This window comes from Notolepis coatsorum, assembly GCF_963971535.1.
Source record: "Notolepis coatsorum genome assembly, chromosome: 14".
Taxonomy (NCBI): domain Eukaryota; kingdom Metazoa; phylum Chordata; class Actinopteri; order Aulopiformes; family Paralepididae; genus Notolepis; species Notolepis coatsorum.
Genome location: NC_140178.1, coordinates 96,702,364 through 96,718,134, shown reverse-complemented (window position 1 = coordinate 96,718,134; position 15,771 = coordinate 96,702,364). Strand labels below are relative to the sequence as shown.

The 15,771-nt window shown below is 45.1% G+C and overlaps 1 protein-coding gene across 3 annotated transcripts in view; it reads left to right on the top strand.

The window, feature by feature from the left end:
- Positions 1-15,771, top strand: part of LOC311241244 (cytosolic phospholipase A2 gamma-like) — a 75,167-nt gene that overhangs the window by 30,910 nt on the left and 28,486 nt on the right. For 2 of the 3 annotated variants that reach the window (XM_084330003.1, XM_084330002.1), the window contains 5 exons: positions 6,815-6,920; positions 9,214-9,354; positions 13,162-13,227; positions 13,675-13,818; positions 13,941-14,087. In XM_084330003.1, the coding sequence (XP_084186129.1) occupies positions 6,815-6,920; positions 9,214-9,354; positions 13,162-13,227; positions 13,675-13,818; positions 13,941-14,087 (604 nt within the window). The remainder of the gene's footprint in view (positions 1-6,814; positions 6,921-9,213; positions 9,355-13,161; positions 13,228-13,674; positions 13,819-13,940; positions 14,088-15,771) is intronic. The other variant, XM_084330004.1, reaches the window with a different exon arrangement.

Sequence of the window (15,771 nt, the reverse complement as noted above, 5' to 3'; positions counted from 1 at the left end):
TATCCTCCCAGAGTTGTAAGCTCCAGGAGAAGGAAGAAGGCACGGATACTCAGTCTGTTCACTTGAAGAAAAGGGGTTCTCATACGGATCCGGTCCTTATAATCCAAGTGCTCAGTAGCAAGGTAATAGCTGTAATCCAATGCTCGATAGCAATGATGATAGCCAGCCAGCTTCGTCCTCGAAGCTAGCCCGAGGTAAGATCTTCAAGGTAGTTAAATCTAAACGACAGTGGGTATTAACGATGCTCTTCTCCACGGTAGTACGTTCCACAATCACTATAATCCAACCAATAATGGTTCTACAATATCGCCGCGGTAGGTTCCAATATGCACATGTCCAATAGTTCTGCGACTAGGCCCTCCTCGTGTGCTGGCACTAATTACTAAGTCCACACACACTTGCTAAGGTTTACACTAGTTACTACACGAACGAACTGCTTGTTAATGCTGCACACCGAACGAACTGCTGTAATACGATTCACACTAAATGACGACTCTTTACTTCACACTAAGTTAGGTCGAACTTGACGTTACTTAATACAACTGCTACTTAGACGTACACCGCTTGCTTAGACGAACTTCACGTTACTGCATTAGATCTGACACTGTTTCACCGAACTGCTACTGTTCGCGCCTTCCCCGATATATATACTTAGAGGGCTTTCTAGTGCCCAGCCTCAGCTCTTGTCTGGAATCAATGCGCCGGCACCAGGCATGTCCCAACTTGTCCAGACTCGCCTTTGAACCTGACTCAGGGGCGCGGTCCTTGGCGCCGCGAACGTCAAGGGCATTATCCAATGAGGAAAGCGAATAATACTATGATTCAAACGGAGGCTTAAAGGGATATAGCTTATATATATAAATAATATACAAGTTATATAAAACAATAAAACGTAGATTCTCAGTGTTAATCTGGCCCTTCACAACAGCCGCCTCCTAATTAGTCCGCACCTAATTAGTAAAGGGAGACAGATTAATGGTCCAGTCAACTTCTCCATACTTGTTGTGAGGAGTAGGGCAATCTACAAAGTCAGTGGGTCATGGACGTCATCAGGGGAGTCAGGGATCTCCGGCAACTCTATCAGCTTCGCCACAGGTCGGGTGTAAGTCCGCCCTTGGACTATGACTTCTGCCGCTCTGACCTTCCCATCGGCACCAGTAATCACTCTGCTCACGCGGCCGGCCGGCCACGTAGCTCGGGGTAGTGACTGGTCTATTATCATTACGACTGTGTCCACCTTCAGGTTGTCCCTGTCCTTTACCCACTTCTGACTAGGGTTGGGCACCGAAAACCGGTTCTAATAGGAACCGGTTCCTAACTTCCGGTTCTGGAACCGGAAGTAACATATTTGAATTTCGATTCTAAATTTCGATTTTTTTTTTTTTTTCTTTTTACTTTGTTAATTAATACCCTAGTTACAGTACAGCAACCAAATTAAACTGTATCAAGTCAACTGAAAATGTGAATAGTATGATTTTCATTTTGAAATAAAAAATAAAAATAAAAATCTCCTTCGAAATAAGCTGTGACCTGTTTTGACCTGCACCTCAAAGAATCGGAATCGAGAATCGTTTAGAACAGGAATCGATATGGAGAATCGGAATCGGAACCGGAATCGTTCAAATCCAAACGATGCCCAACCCTACTTCTGACGGGCGGGAAGGGATGGTAGGTAGCGTAGGAGGAAGCGGGCCTGAGACTGGTCGATCTGTGCTTGGTTGTGTCTCCACATCCTCCGTCCGTTCCTGTCGTCCTGTCTGTACACCGCCTGAGGAGGGGCCGGGTCCGGCCGCACCATCAAGAGGTAGTTTGGGGTGCTGGGTTCGAGGTCAGCTACGTCGCTTGGAGCGTAGCTGAGGGGGGTGGAGTTCGGAACTCCCTCTTCTTGAGCCCACGGTTCTCTCACAGGCATCGCGTCTAATGTCCATAGCCTCTCAACGGGCTGTACGAGAGAGTGGCCTGTGTTGCTCACCTTTGTGTAAAGGCAGCGTGTGGACGTTGGTTGGCTGGCAGGTCCGTAGAGGGGGCCCTGGAGCGTCCACCCCAGTCGGGTCTTAACCGCGGCTGGGCATCCTTTGGGTCCGATGTGGGCCGCCTCGATTGGGACAATGAGGTCCGCGTGGTCGGAGCCTATGAGCAGGGTCGGTGTGGCGCCGTCGATGAGCGGTATAGGCAGTCTGCGTAGGTGCGCGTACTTCTCCATCAGCTGTGGGATGGGGTAGTCGTAGCTTGACAGACCTATGTCGTCGCTTGTGAACGCCTTGGTGATGCTGTACCGCTTCTCGGGCTGCTCGACCGCTGCTATTGTGAATGAGACGTTTTCACCCTTTATTGTTTTTAGGTCTCGCCGAATGGTACGGACTGTCATTGTTTCTTCGGTACCCCGCAGACCCAACTGGGTTGCGGCGGAAGCGAGGAGGAGAGTCTTTTCTGACCCATCGTCGAGGACGGCGTAGGTGTCGAGGACCTTGTCCTCGTAGCTCAGGAGCACTCTGACCACCTTGATGAGTACTCAGGGGCTCCCACTATACGTGGGGTCGATGTGGAGCACTTCTGTTGGTGAGTTGCCTTGTAGGGCTAATCTCCGCTTGGGGGCCTCGCACAGTGATTCGCGGTAAGTGGCGTCTGGGGGGTCAGCCTCAATCCACTGATCCATTTCGGCGATGGTCAGTCCCTGGAACGCGTCGCACTGTGCCAGCCAGTGTCCTCTGTGGCAGTAATAACATGCGATCTTCCATTCCTCTTTGGCGGGGGGGTTGTGACTCTTCTGTGTCAGATAGATATTCCATTCCTCTGTGGAGGGGGCGTTGTGACTTGTCTGTGGTGACACCGACTCGGCCTGGTACGCGTAGCACCGTGACTCCCAGTGTCCGCTGCGGCAGTCAGTACACCAGGGGGGGGGGGTCAAGACTGGTCTGTGGTGACACCGACTCAGCCTGGTACATCACCGTGATGGGCCTACTTTGGTTTCCTGGTGGGCGTTTGTTGTTCTCATGCAGGACTTCTAGGTGGGCGCCGTCACACTTGCCGCACCTTTTCTTAAGGCAGCATTCTGCTGCCATGTGGCCGCGCGCGCAGTGGAAGCAGCGGCGGTTATCCCTAAGCCACTGACCTATTTTGGCTGTAGTCAGTCCTTTGAAGGCGTCGCACTGTGACAGCTGGTGTTCACTGTCACAGTACTGACAGGCGGCCTTCCATTTCTCCTTGGCGTGGGGGTTGTGGCTCGTCTGCCGTGACACAGCCTCGGCCTGGTGCATCACGGTCACGGACCGGCGGTTGTCGTTGAACCTTCTCGGTCCATCTTTAGGGTTAGAGCCACCCCACGCGAACGTGTCTATTCGTAGACTGCTGACCTCCCTGGCTAGGAAGTCAGCAAGGTCTAGGAGGGATGGTGCTGGGCCGTGGGGGTCACGGTGGTCTCTCTGCCGCCGAAAGCGTTCTTGACGGGCTTGGGGGAGCTTCTCCAGTATCCGCTCCATGTTGGAATTGGCATATAGTTCATGTCTTCCCTTCTCCTTCTGTGACCCGAGCATCCCTACCAGGGATTGTACTTTTATAGATAAGTCATCTAGGGCTCTATTGTCTTTAGCTGGGGGGAGGCGGTCGATCTCCCGTATTTCTTGAATTACATAGTCCCATACGCGTCCATAGCGCGCGTCGAGGGCCACCAGGGCATCAGAATAGGGGGTTCTTGAGTTAGCATATGCCAGTGCTATGTTGTGCGCTCTGGGTACTTTCAGGTGCTTGAGGAGGATGGCATATTTGTAGGACTCGTCCTGTACTTCGGACATAATAGTCTCTAAACACATGCGTAGTTCAGTATACTGTGCTCTGTCCTCACGCGTAAAGTCTGGGAATGTGGGTGTCCCAATGTAAGATGCCATGGATGGCTGGGACACCGATGCGCGTAGGGGGAGAGGCCTCCTTGGCGAGTCTCCCCGTACGGGGGGTCGTGGGTTAGTGCTGGGTGGGAACCAGAGGCTGGGCCCCCAGGTACTGTTCCTCGGTGCTGACTGTTGATCAAACTCACCCCTGGGTTGGGTCGGGGGTTCGTAACACAGCGTCTCGGGGCTGAGGTTGGGGCTGTACTGTTCCTCCTGGTCCGAGATGGGTTTGTGCGTGGGGACTTGATGTCCTCCCTCGTCCTCCGCTAGGTCTTGAAGTCTCTTGGTTAGTTTCTCGGCGACGTAGGTAGGTTCTTCCCGTTGGCTGGGTCCCGTGCAGATTGGTCGGGGAGAGGACTCGGCGACGTAAGCAGGTTCTTCCTGCTTGCTGGGTCCTGTGTAGATTGGTCGGGGAGGGGAAGGTGCCCTCGACCCGTGTCGTGATGATCTCCGGGAGCTCCGGGTGGAGGAGTGGGGAGTCACCCTTTGGAGCGTTAGCTCCATCATTTGCGCCTGCAGACGGTCTCGCTCTGCCTCGCGCTGTGCATTGGCGGCGGCGCGCTGTGCATTGGCGCGGTCTCGTTCCGCCTTGCGCTGTGCATTGGCGGCGTCGCGCTGTGCATCGCGTTGCGCGTTGGTGCGGTCTCGCTGGATGTTTTCTTCAACCTGGAGGCGCCTCTCTTCCAGTCTGATGTGTTCTCGCTCACTCTGTTGTTGCGCTTGGAGACGGTCTCGCTCACCCTGGAGGCGGTCTCTTTCGGTTGAAGCTGTCAGCGTGGCGATCAGGGCTTGCGCTAGTCTCTGGTCGGCCTCGCTTGGGGATGACGCTGATGAGGGTGATCTGGCGTTGACAGGACTTGGCGTTGACCTGTTCTCTTTACGCGCGCCGAGGTCCATCTCGAGGGCGCTGCTTCTTATCTTCTCCCGCGCTCCGAGGTCCATCTCTGAGACGCGGTACTCTTCTCTTTGGTGCGCGCCGAGGTCTATCTCGGGTGCGCGCTCTTTATCCTCTTGCGTTCCGAGGTCCATCTCGGTGGCGCTGTCTTTATCCTCTGGCGCTCCGAGGTCCATCTCGGTGGCGCTGTGGTCTTTGGGCATAGTCACGTCATGTCCCGCTTGTCCCCCCCCCGTGAGCTAAGTCAGTTTCGTTTGAACCCGCTGGGGTCTCTACTAGTGGGGCCGACAAGTCGATAGGATTGGGCATGCTTAAACTATTAGTTTTATCCGTGCTTAACGTCTTTTTAGATAAGCTAGGAGGTAAAACGAAAGCGTAGTCCTCCAATTGTGGAGGGGGCTGACGTTGGCGCCTAGGGCGCGATAGTTTGGGAGAGCCGTTTGGAGAGTGTCCGCCGCTGGCCATATCACTATTAATATGATTAAGATTACTGATACCCTCCGGCTCGAAGGACCAATTGTAACTGAGGGGTTACAAAACCCTGACTGTATTAAAGATTGTGATAGATTAAACCACTACTACTTATTATTATTATTACTTGCCAGACAGTACAGTTATTATATGGCAGACACTCAGAATAGATGGCACGGTGACAAGGAAATATCATTTATAGTATTTATTATTATGCAGCAATATACAAAATGGGAATTACTTAGTCGCTCTTTTATGGCGAATAATATGAGAAAGTCAGTGAGTAGCAAAGTCAGTGGGAATGAATAATTCCTAAGCTGGGTATACTAGACCAAACGCCGCCTGGCATGGGATGGCAATATAGGGGGGCAAACGAGGGTACCGCTGGAGACAGGTGATATCCTCCCAGAGTTGTAAGCTCCAGGAGAAGGAAGAAGGCACGGATACTCAGTCTGTTCACTTGAAGAAAAGGGGTTCTCATACGGATCCGGTCCTTATAATCCAAGTGCTCAGTAGCAAGGTAATAGCTGTAATCCAATGCTCGATAGCAATGATGATAGCCAGCCAGCTTCGTCCTCGAAGCTAGCCCGAGGTAAGATCTTCAAGGTAGTTAAATCCAAACGACAGTGGGTATTAACGATGCTCTTCTCCACGGTAGTACGTTCCACAATCACTATAATCCAACCAATAATGGTTCTACAATATCGCCGCGGTAGGTTCCAATATGCACATGTCCAATAGTTCTGCGACTAGGCCCTCCTCGTGTGCTGGCACTAATTACTAAGTCCACACACACTTGCTAAGGTTTACACTAGTTACTACACGAACGAACTGCTTGTTAATGCTGCACACCGAACGAACTGCTGTAATACGATTCACACTAAATGACGACTCTTTACTTCACACTAAGTTAGGTCGAACTTGACGTTACTTAATACAACTGCTACTTAGACGTACACTGCTTGCTTAGACGAACTTCACGTTACTGCATTAGATCTGACACTGTTTCACCGAACTGCTACTGTTCGCGCCTTCCCCGATATATATACTTAGAGGGCTTTCTAGTGCCCAGCCTCAGCTCTTGTCTGGAATCAATGCGCCGGCACCAGGCATGTCCCAACTTGTCCAGACTCGCCTTTGAACCTGACTCAGGGGCGCGGTCCTTGGCACCGCGAACGTCAAGGGCATTATCCAATGAGGAAAGCGAATAATACTATGATTCAAACGGAGGCTTAAAGGGATATAGCTTATATATATAAATAATATACAAGTTATATAAAACAATAAAACATAGATTCTCAGTGTTAATCTGGCCCTTCACAACACTCTCTGTGTATTCAGTAAGAAGCTATCCGGCTGCAAGTTAGTCTAGCTTAGCACAAATGAATGGGAGCGGATAAGGACCACTAGCCTTCCATTCATTGTGTTAAGATAGGCTAGCTTGGAAATTGGTATCTATCTTCTTGTCTGACTGTAACTAATCTGACTGAAGAATCCCTGGAATCAGATTTACAGACTGGACTGTAATTTGACCTACATGATGCCATTGTCTCTTTTTTGTCAGATGGACCTACGGCACCTTTCTGATGAGGCCAACAGGAACGCCACCAATCCTTACCCCATCTACTGTGCTATTGAGAAACACTGTTACTCAAATGGGCCCATCGAAGGTACAGACGCACAAACAAGCAAACATGATAATACTTCAGAATGCTATGGTGGCGCTAGCCAGAACATACCAGGTTTAGATTCACTGAACCCTTCAAAGTACAAATATAAGTATTTGCAGTGGCAGAAGGATACAAAGTATTTATACTCAGGTTTTGTACTCAAGATGTGAGGTACTTGCACTTCACTTGAGTATTTTAATTTTAAGGAACTTTGTACCTTTACTCCACTACATTTCAATGGAAATATTGAACTTTTTACTCCACAACATTTATCTGAACCCATTAGTTACTAGTTACTTTGAAGAAAATTATTTTGCATAGAAAACACACATTCATGGAAGATTATCTAAGCCTGACAACTTCAAGAGAATGTAATCAGAGCAGCATAACTGGATCACATACCACTTTAACATGACCCTTTATCAGAGCAGCATACCTGGCCCACATACCACTTTAACGTGACCCTTTATCAGAGCAGCATAACTGGACCACATACCACTTTAACGCGACCCTTTATCAGAGCAGCATAACTGGACTGCATACCACTTTAACGCGACCCTTTATCAGAGCAGCATAACTGGACCACATACCACTTTAACACAACCCTTTATCAGAGCAGCATAACTGGACCACATACCACTTTAACATGACCCTTTATCAGAGCAGCATAACTGGACCACATACCACTTTAACATAACCTTTAATCAGAGCAGCATAACTGGACCACATACCACTTTAACATAACCTTTAATCAGAGCAGCATAACTGGACCACATACCACTTTAACATAACCTTTAATCAGAGCAGCATAACTGGACCACATACCACTTTAACATAACCTTTAATCAGAGCAGCATAACTGGACCACATACCACTTTAACATAACCTTTAATCAGAGCAGCATAACTGGACCACATACCACTTTAACATAACCTTTAATCAGAGCAGCATAACTGGACCACATACCACTTTAACATAACCTTTAATCAGAGCAGCATAACTGGACCACATACCACTTTAACATGAACCTTTATCAGAGCAGCATAACTGGACCACATACCACTTTAACATAACCTTTAATCAGAGCAGAATAACTGGACCACATACCACTTTAACATGAACCTTTATCAGAGAAGCATAACTGGACCACATACCACTTTAACACAACCCTTTATCAGAGCAGCATAACTGGACCACATACCACTTTAACATGACCCTTTATCAGAGCAGCATAACTGGACCACATACCACTTTAACATAACCTTTAATCAGAGCAGCATAACTGGACCACATACCACTTTAACATAACCTTTAATCAGAGCAGCATAACTGGACCACATACCACTTTAACATAACCTTTAATCAGAGCAGCATAACTGGACCACATACCACTTTAACATAACCTTTAATCAGAGCAGAATAACTGGACCACATACCACTTTAACATGAACCTTTATCAGAGAAGCATAACTGGACCACATACCACTTTAACATGCCCCTTTATCAGAGCAGCATAACTGGACCACATACCACTTTAACATGAACCTTTATAGGAGCAGCATAACTGGACCACATACCACTTTAACATGCCCCTTTATCAGAGCAGCATAATTGGATCACATACCACTTTAACATAGCCTTTAATCAGAGCAGCATAACTGGACTACATATCACATATGTTTGAGGTCTTATTTCATCTAATCTAATTTGATCATTCTATCTAATCTCATCTCTCATTTTATCTCAACAAATTTTACTTTATATAATCTAATCTCATCTCATCTCTTATTTTATCAACAGATTTTAAGTTATCTTCTAATCTAATCTCATCTCTCATTTTATCACAACTCATTTTACATTTTACCGCATGCTCTCTCTCTCTCTCTCTCTCTCGCTCTCTCTCTCTCTCTCTCTCTCTCTCTCTCTCTCTCTCTCTCTCTCTCTCTCTCTCTCTCTCTCTCTCTCTCTCTCTCTCAGGTAAATGGTTTGAGGTCTCTCTCTCTCTCTTTCTCAGGTAAATGGTTTGAGGTCTCTCTCTATCTCTCTCTCTCTCTCTCTCTCTCTCCCTCTCTCTCTCTCTCTCTCTCTCTCTCTCTAATGTAAATGGTTTGAAGTCTCTCTCTCTCTATCTAAGGTAAATGGTTTGAGGTGTCTCTCTCTCAGGTAAATGGTTTGAAGTCTCTCTCTCTCTCTCTACGGTAAATGGTTTGAGGTGTCTCTCTCTCTCTCTCTCTCTCTCTCTCTCTCTCTCTCTCTCTCTCTCTCTCTCTCTCTCTCTCTCTCTCTCTCTCAGGTAAATGGTTTGAGGTGACTCCTCACGAGGCTGGCTTCACAGAGCTGGGTCTCTTCATCAACACGTCTCGTCTTGGCAGCGTCTACGAGGCAGGAGAACTGAAAGAGGAGAGACCGGAGATGGACATGGTTGCACTACAAGGTGTGTGTTAGTTACACTGCAAGGTGTGTAGTTACACAGTCACTACAAGGTGTGTGTTAGTTACACTACAAGGTGTGTAGTTACACTACAGGGTGTGTGTTAGATGGACATGGTTACACTACAAGGTGTGTGTTAGTTATACTACAAGGTGTGTAGTTACACAGTCACTACAAGGTGTGTGTTAGTTACACTACAAGGTGTGTAGTTACACTACAGGTTGTGTGTTAGATGGACATGGTTACACTACAAGGTGTGTGTTACTAGTTACACTACAAGGTGTGTAGTTACACTACAGGATGTGTGTTAGATGGACATGGTTACACTACAAGGTGTGTGTTAGTTACACTACACAGTCAAGCCTGTGGGCCTCGAGCCCCCCCTAGTGACGAGGGGGCCTCCACTACACTAGTAAAAAAAATTAAGAAATACGAAGACAAAAAATAATAATCAGATCCAGCGTTTACTTTCACAGCGTCTATAGTGACTTACTAGTATCATCTCATCTCTATCTATTTTTATTAAATTTTTTGTATTCCAAATGAAAATATGATTGATTGTGTTTGATAATGAGGGGGTGAGTCCTGTGTCACCTGCCGAGACACGCTGTGCTGTGGGCGTGTTTTGTTTACCTGCAGTCTAAACTGTCATGGCGGCGCCCACTAGTCGAGTTTTTACACATGGATATTTGATATTCTCACTATTTGTCTTTTGTTGAGCACAAAGAAAATAACGTTTTAGTTAAATGTAAATTGTGTCTTGGCTCAAAGATCCTATCACTTTGTTTGAAACAATCTGACAGCATCCAATCAATTTGCGCGAGAGAAGAAGTAAGAACGACGGATCCCGTGGGAAATGATACCAAAGATTGCTTCGTTTGCTTAAACGACATGGTGGTCAACAAAAAACGAATTGAAGTACGCAAAACGTGCAGGTCGAAATCACAGATGGAGACGCAACAACTTCCAACTTCGTTCAACATTTTGCTGCACAAAGAACAGTAAGTAACTTGGCTTGCTACTGTAGCTACAGTAGTTAAAGCCATCGATACAGTCAGTGTGGTAACGTTATCATTACATCCAAGATTGGTACATGGCTGGCTGGGCAGTTGGTAGTCATAGTCTTGTCTTATAAAATAAATAAACAATCAGCAATGTCTCGCTTGATGAATGGCCAGGAGTAGCCTAACAGTACTGCTGTTCCTTACAAATATCTATTGATTGAAAATTGTATTAATAGATTGCAGAATGGGTACACTACAGTACGGCTCAATACAAACAATTGTTATGGGGATGCAGACCAGAAAAATACTTTCGTCTTGTTTACATCAGGGTCCCCCATTTTCAATTAATCATGACACTTATGACATACAGCTATACAGTACTGTTTTATGATACATTTATGACATACAAATATACAGTACTGTATAAGAGACATAGATCATGAGAAACAGAAATATATACATTCGAAGGGGAATAAACTGTACATTGGAGGGGGTTGGGTGGGGGCGGGGGTTTGGACATTAAACAGGGTCCAGTTTTTAATTGCAGCCAACCGTAGGTGCTCTTTGAGAGTGGTTTTGAAGGAGGGTAGGGATTCACATTGTATAGGGCGTTCCACATTGTTGTGGCATAATTGCTAAACGTGTTTAGTCCCTTGTTTGAGCCGAATCTGGGTTGAACATGATTTGTGGAACTCCTTCTGGTGTTGTGGTCGTGGTATGGTCATGGTATTCACTGACCTTTGGGAAGTATTTCGACATGTACATGGGTATCTTAGTGGTGTAGTGTATCTTGTAGACCAGGCCCATTGCAAGTTGCTGTACTCTGTCGTCTACTCTAAGCCATCCTAGGTTGTCAAAATGGGCAGGGGTGAGGTGGGTTTTAGGAGGTCAAGCAGTAGTCTGACCAGTTTGTTTTGTGATGTTTGTAGGGTTGTTTTTAGCTGAACAATAAAGTATAATATATATTGTGTGGTACCCTGTCAAGAACTTTGGCAGACAGGGAATATAATTCATTTTCAATACTTAAAAAAAAGTCCTCAACTATACTTTCTCTCTCTCGATGGATAGCTGTTTGTTGACGTGTTAAAAACGCATCAGTAGCAGGATTACTGTAATTTTGATTACTGTAGTTTGCCTGGTATTTAGCCTTGGTTGGTGGCTGCCCCACCAATGTTTTACATATAAAAAAAACACCACTGTGCGGTCGTGCATATGTACAGTATGTGTGTATGGGGGCCTCCACAAGAGTCTGGCCCAGAGGCCTCTGAATTCTTAATCTGGGCTTGTACACAGTGTGTGTGACATGGTTACACTACAATGTGTGTGTTAGTTACACTACACAGTGTGTGTTAGATGGACATGGTTACACTTGTGGTCATCATGAATGCATGAAAGGGGGGAGGGGTCGTTTATGATTATTTGATTGTCAGTAACGCATTCGTATTGAACACTAAAAACGCTTAACAGCCTGATCGGTATAAAAGCATTGCAGAATCAAGGTAAAATTGACGTCAGATAGTCCTTACCTGTGATCGGGAGTATTCCAAAAATAATATTCCAATTGTTTGATCGCCATCTGGTACATCCGATGTCCAATTGGTCCACGGCATAACCCACCACAACATATGGATCGGGGATATTTGACGCGCTTCAATGGAACCGGGAGAACCGCTCCACTCTGAGGCATTTGGCCGTTACACAGGCCAAGATACAAGGTTACAAAGGGTGCTCGATACCGCCGTCTAGCTGGATGCGGCCGCTATTGCACTTTGGCGATCTCAGACTCATTCCCTAATCCCTATGGTAACACCAAGGTCCCTGGATGAATAATGAATACAAATATCGAAAGAAAAGGAAAAAGGATCAAATAATGAGTATACTCGTTGTTGGCGTTCAAGCGTTGGCTCCCAATAACAAGTAAACTCGTCGTTGGCGGGGAATGAGTTAAGTGAAAAATGTATATGAGCAACATGTTTTTTTTCTGCAACTACAAATTCAGAATAGAGGTGTGTGAATAGGGAGGTGTAGGCTGATGTCACTTTAGTTTCCCGTGCGGTCCACCCGTATAGGGATTTATCATTAGGAAAATGGATTATCAGCTATTGTAACAATTCTGCCTCATGAACATTGGCAAGCTTTCCATTTTTTGCACAAAATGAGTTCCCTTCTATCACTAACATTATTGTTTAAGCATTTTTGGTTGAAATGAAGGTAGTTATAAGGTTTTCAATTTGTCGTTAAAAAAGAACTACACTTACAGTACCAGCAGAACGCCTGTCGTTCAGTGCTGTCGCCATCAGCAGCGCCAGAGAGAAGTGTAGTTCCTCAGTGAACGAAAACATAAACGTTGTTATTTTGCTACCTTTAGGATTAATTGCGAATTTTTTCATGTTGAGCTATGGATTGTGGATGAATACACACAGAAAGGTACACCATGCCAATGTTCATGCTTGATTTGTTTTGATAAACGAGACGATTTAGAAATGGGTCCATTGGAAATACATGGCGATTTCAAGAGGGGTATGGACCGGCCAGAAACACAATGACGTAACCACTACATCTCCCTATACGTTCTGTGACTCAACATACAAGTTCAGATTTTATTCAACAGGTTCTAACATTTCGTCAAAAAGCTTTCGGGTTATGCAACATATTATCCTTCATATTACTATTCAGAATAAGTAACATGATGATCAGAATGAGGATGAGGATGAGGATGAGGATGAGGATGATGATGATGATGATGATGATGATGATGATGATGATGATGATGCCCTTGTGTGTGTGTGTGTGTGTGTGTGTTGTAGGTGTGCTGGGTTGTGCCTTGGCTGATGAGGAGACGGTTAAGGGCCTGATGCCTTCCTGGATGAGCGGTAAAATAAAAGAATGAAAGGAAAAAGAGAAATGTTATACAAGATGTCTACATTCCATACTGAACATATACATACATACACACACATACATATATATATATATATACAGGCTTACATACATAAATACATACTCTGCATACTGTATGTGCATTGCATTTTAAGGACTTAAGAATTCGAGGAGTTATTCACGCGCGCACACACACACACACACACACACACACACACACACACACACACACATATATATATATATAAATAAATAAATCCATTTCGGATATTGATGTGTGTTTTGTATATGTTTCCCCTTTTCCCTGTTAGCCTTTGAGGGGACCTTTTCTCCTCTCGCCAGGCTGTCATTGTAAATATGAATGCGTTCTTAATTGACCTGCCTGGTTAAATAAAGGTTAAATAAATAAATACATGTGTGTCTGTGTGTGTGTGTATTAGGTGTGCCAGGCCAGGTTGATGGTGCTGCAGACAGTTACCTACGTGTGTACCTTACTCTGATGAGGCTGGTAGCCCTGATGAGGATTAACATAGACGATCCTACTGTCCTAATTAACTTGAGCAACCTGCAGAAGACACTGGAAGGTATGGGTGTGATGATGATGATGATGATGATGACTAGGTACAGATGGAAATTAGTGCTAAATCAATCTTGTTCACTACAAATGATTCATGTCCTTTTCATAAACTGAATGAATCTATTTTAGACAAGATGAATCGCAACAAATCGGCTCCGTCGGAGTCGAAGAGCCCAGAGGAGAGAGAAGCTGTGTTTGAACGCTGGACTCTGGAGCTCCTGGAGGCTTTAGAGATGTGGAACGAGACCCTGGATGAAGGATCTTTCAAACAGCACGGTCTGTAACGCTTGGTGTACTATTGAAGTAGAGAACACAGTTTAGCAGACAAGGGAGAATAAACGAGGTAGAGACGAGGGGTGAAGCTTAAAGAAGGGATATTTACTACAATCAAAACAAAGGAGGCACAGCCGGGCTGGCTCTGTAACAAACACGGACTGAACACAAAACAAACAAAAGAACGATCTCACTGACTGGACAAACTCACATGATAGGACAAAGGCACGATACGGGAACAACACAGGATACTGGAGGAATGTCGCCACAAGGAAGGGAAGACAGACAAGACACCTAAATACCCACACTAATTAATAATCAACAACACCTGGCCAACACAGAATCACAACATACACAATGACAGTAAAGCAATGACAAACTAAACAACAACTAGACACTACTGCAATGACACACAACAACAACAACAACAACAACAACAACAACAACAACAACAACAGGGGAGTAACATTACACATAGACAGGAGTGGCCCAAGCCAATAAACAATTAGACACTTATGTCTATTACTTGGAACCACAGTAGAATAGCCACCTGTACCGATAGGCTAGTCTGGCCACTAGAGGGTAGGAGACCAATGTCAGGAGGAGAGCAATGTCCAATGTTATTCTCCTGCCGGTCAGCAGGACCGGCCCTTGGGTCGTAACAACGGTCAGTGGATCAGACACAAGATTTCAAGATTCAATTCAAGAGTTTATTCATCACATACATACCAGGGCATACAGTGAAATGCGGTTGGCCATGCCCGCTACGATTGTACAAACATACAATAGTAATAATAGTAAATAGTAATAAAATAAGTATAATAAACATGATAAAATACACATGTTAATAAATCATTCAAAGGCACTGGGTCCTATGTACACTCCTATACAATATACAGTTTTTACTTCTATGTCCCTATGCTATACTAACTATACTATGCAATAATCACAACAAGTTATTTTCTTAAAGTGTCCTTTTTTCCCTTCCTTTAAAGTGTCCTTTTCTTGTGTGTTTAAAGTGACCTACAGTATGGAGCGTTTAGGTGTGAGCGAGTGCAGAATATTGTGTTGTGTGTGTATGTATGTGTGTGTTCATGTGTGCTTGTGTGTGGAGAGATCAGTGTTCAGTGTTCAGACATCTTGTTGAGTTTAAAGGACCACACCAGTCCTTTTTGACATGTCGTTCTTGCCTTGACACAAAAGTCGACTTTTATCGTTGCTGAAAAATCCAGTAATTGTTTTCTGTCGCTTTACCACCGCCATTGGCTTCCGGTGTATCTGAAAATTTGTCTGAAGCACCACAGGAACTGAAGAAAAGTCCCAACGTTTGACTGAGATGGAAAATAATACAGTATGTAATGCCCCTCAGATATTAGCATGGCATTTTCGTCAGATGTGGTGGTCACCATCGTGGGTTGGTTATTTCATTAAAAAAATGGGAGAAAATATGACTTAAATTATATTTCAGTCACTTTTTGTATCAAGGCAAGAATAATAATTCATGGTAAAATATTATGAAAAAAGAAGGACACCATGATTCTTTTATCAAGGCAAGAATAATAATTTCAGTAACGGTAAAATATTATGAAAAAATAAGGGCACCTTGATTCTTGTATCAAGGAAAGAATAATAATTTCAGTAACGGTAAAATATTATGAAAAAATAAGGGCACCTTGATTCTTGTATC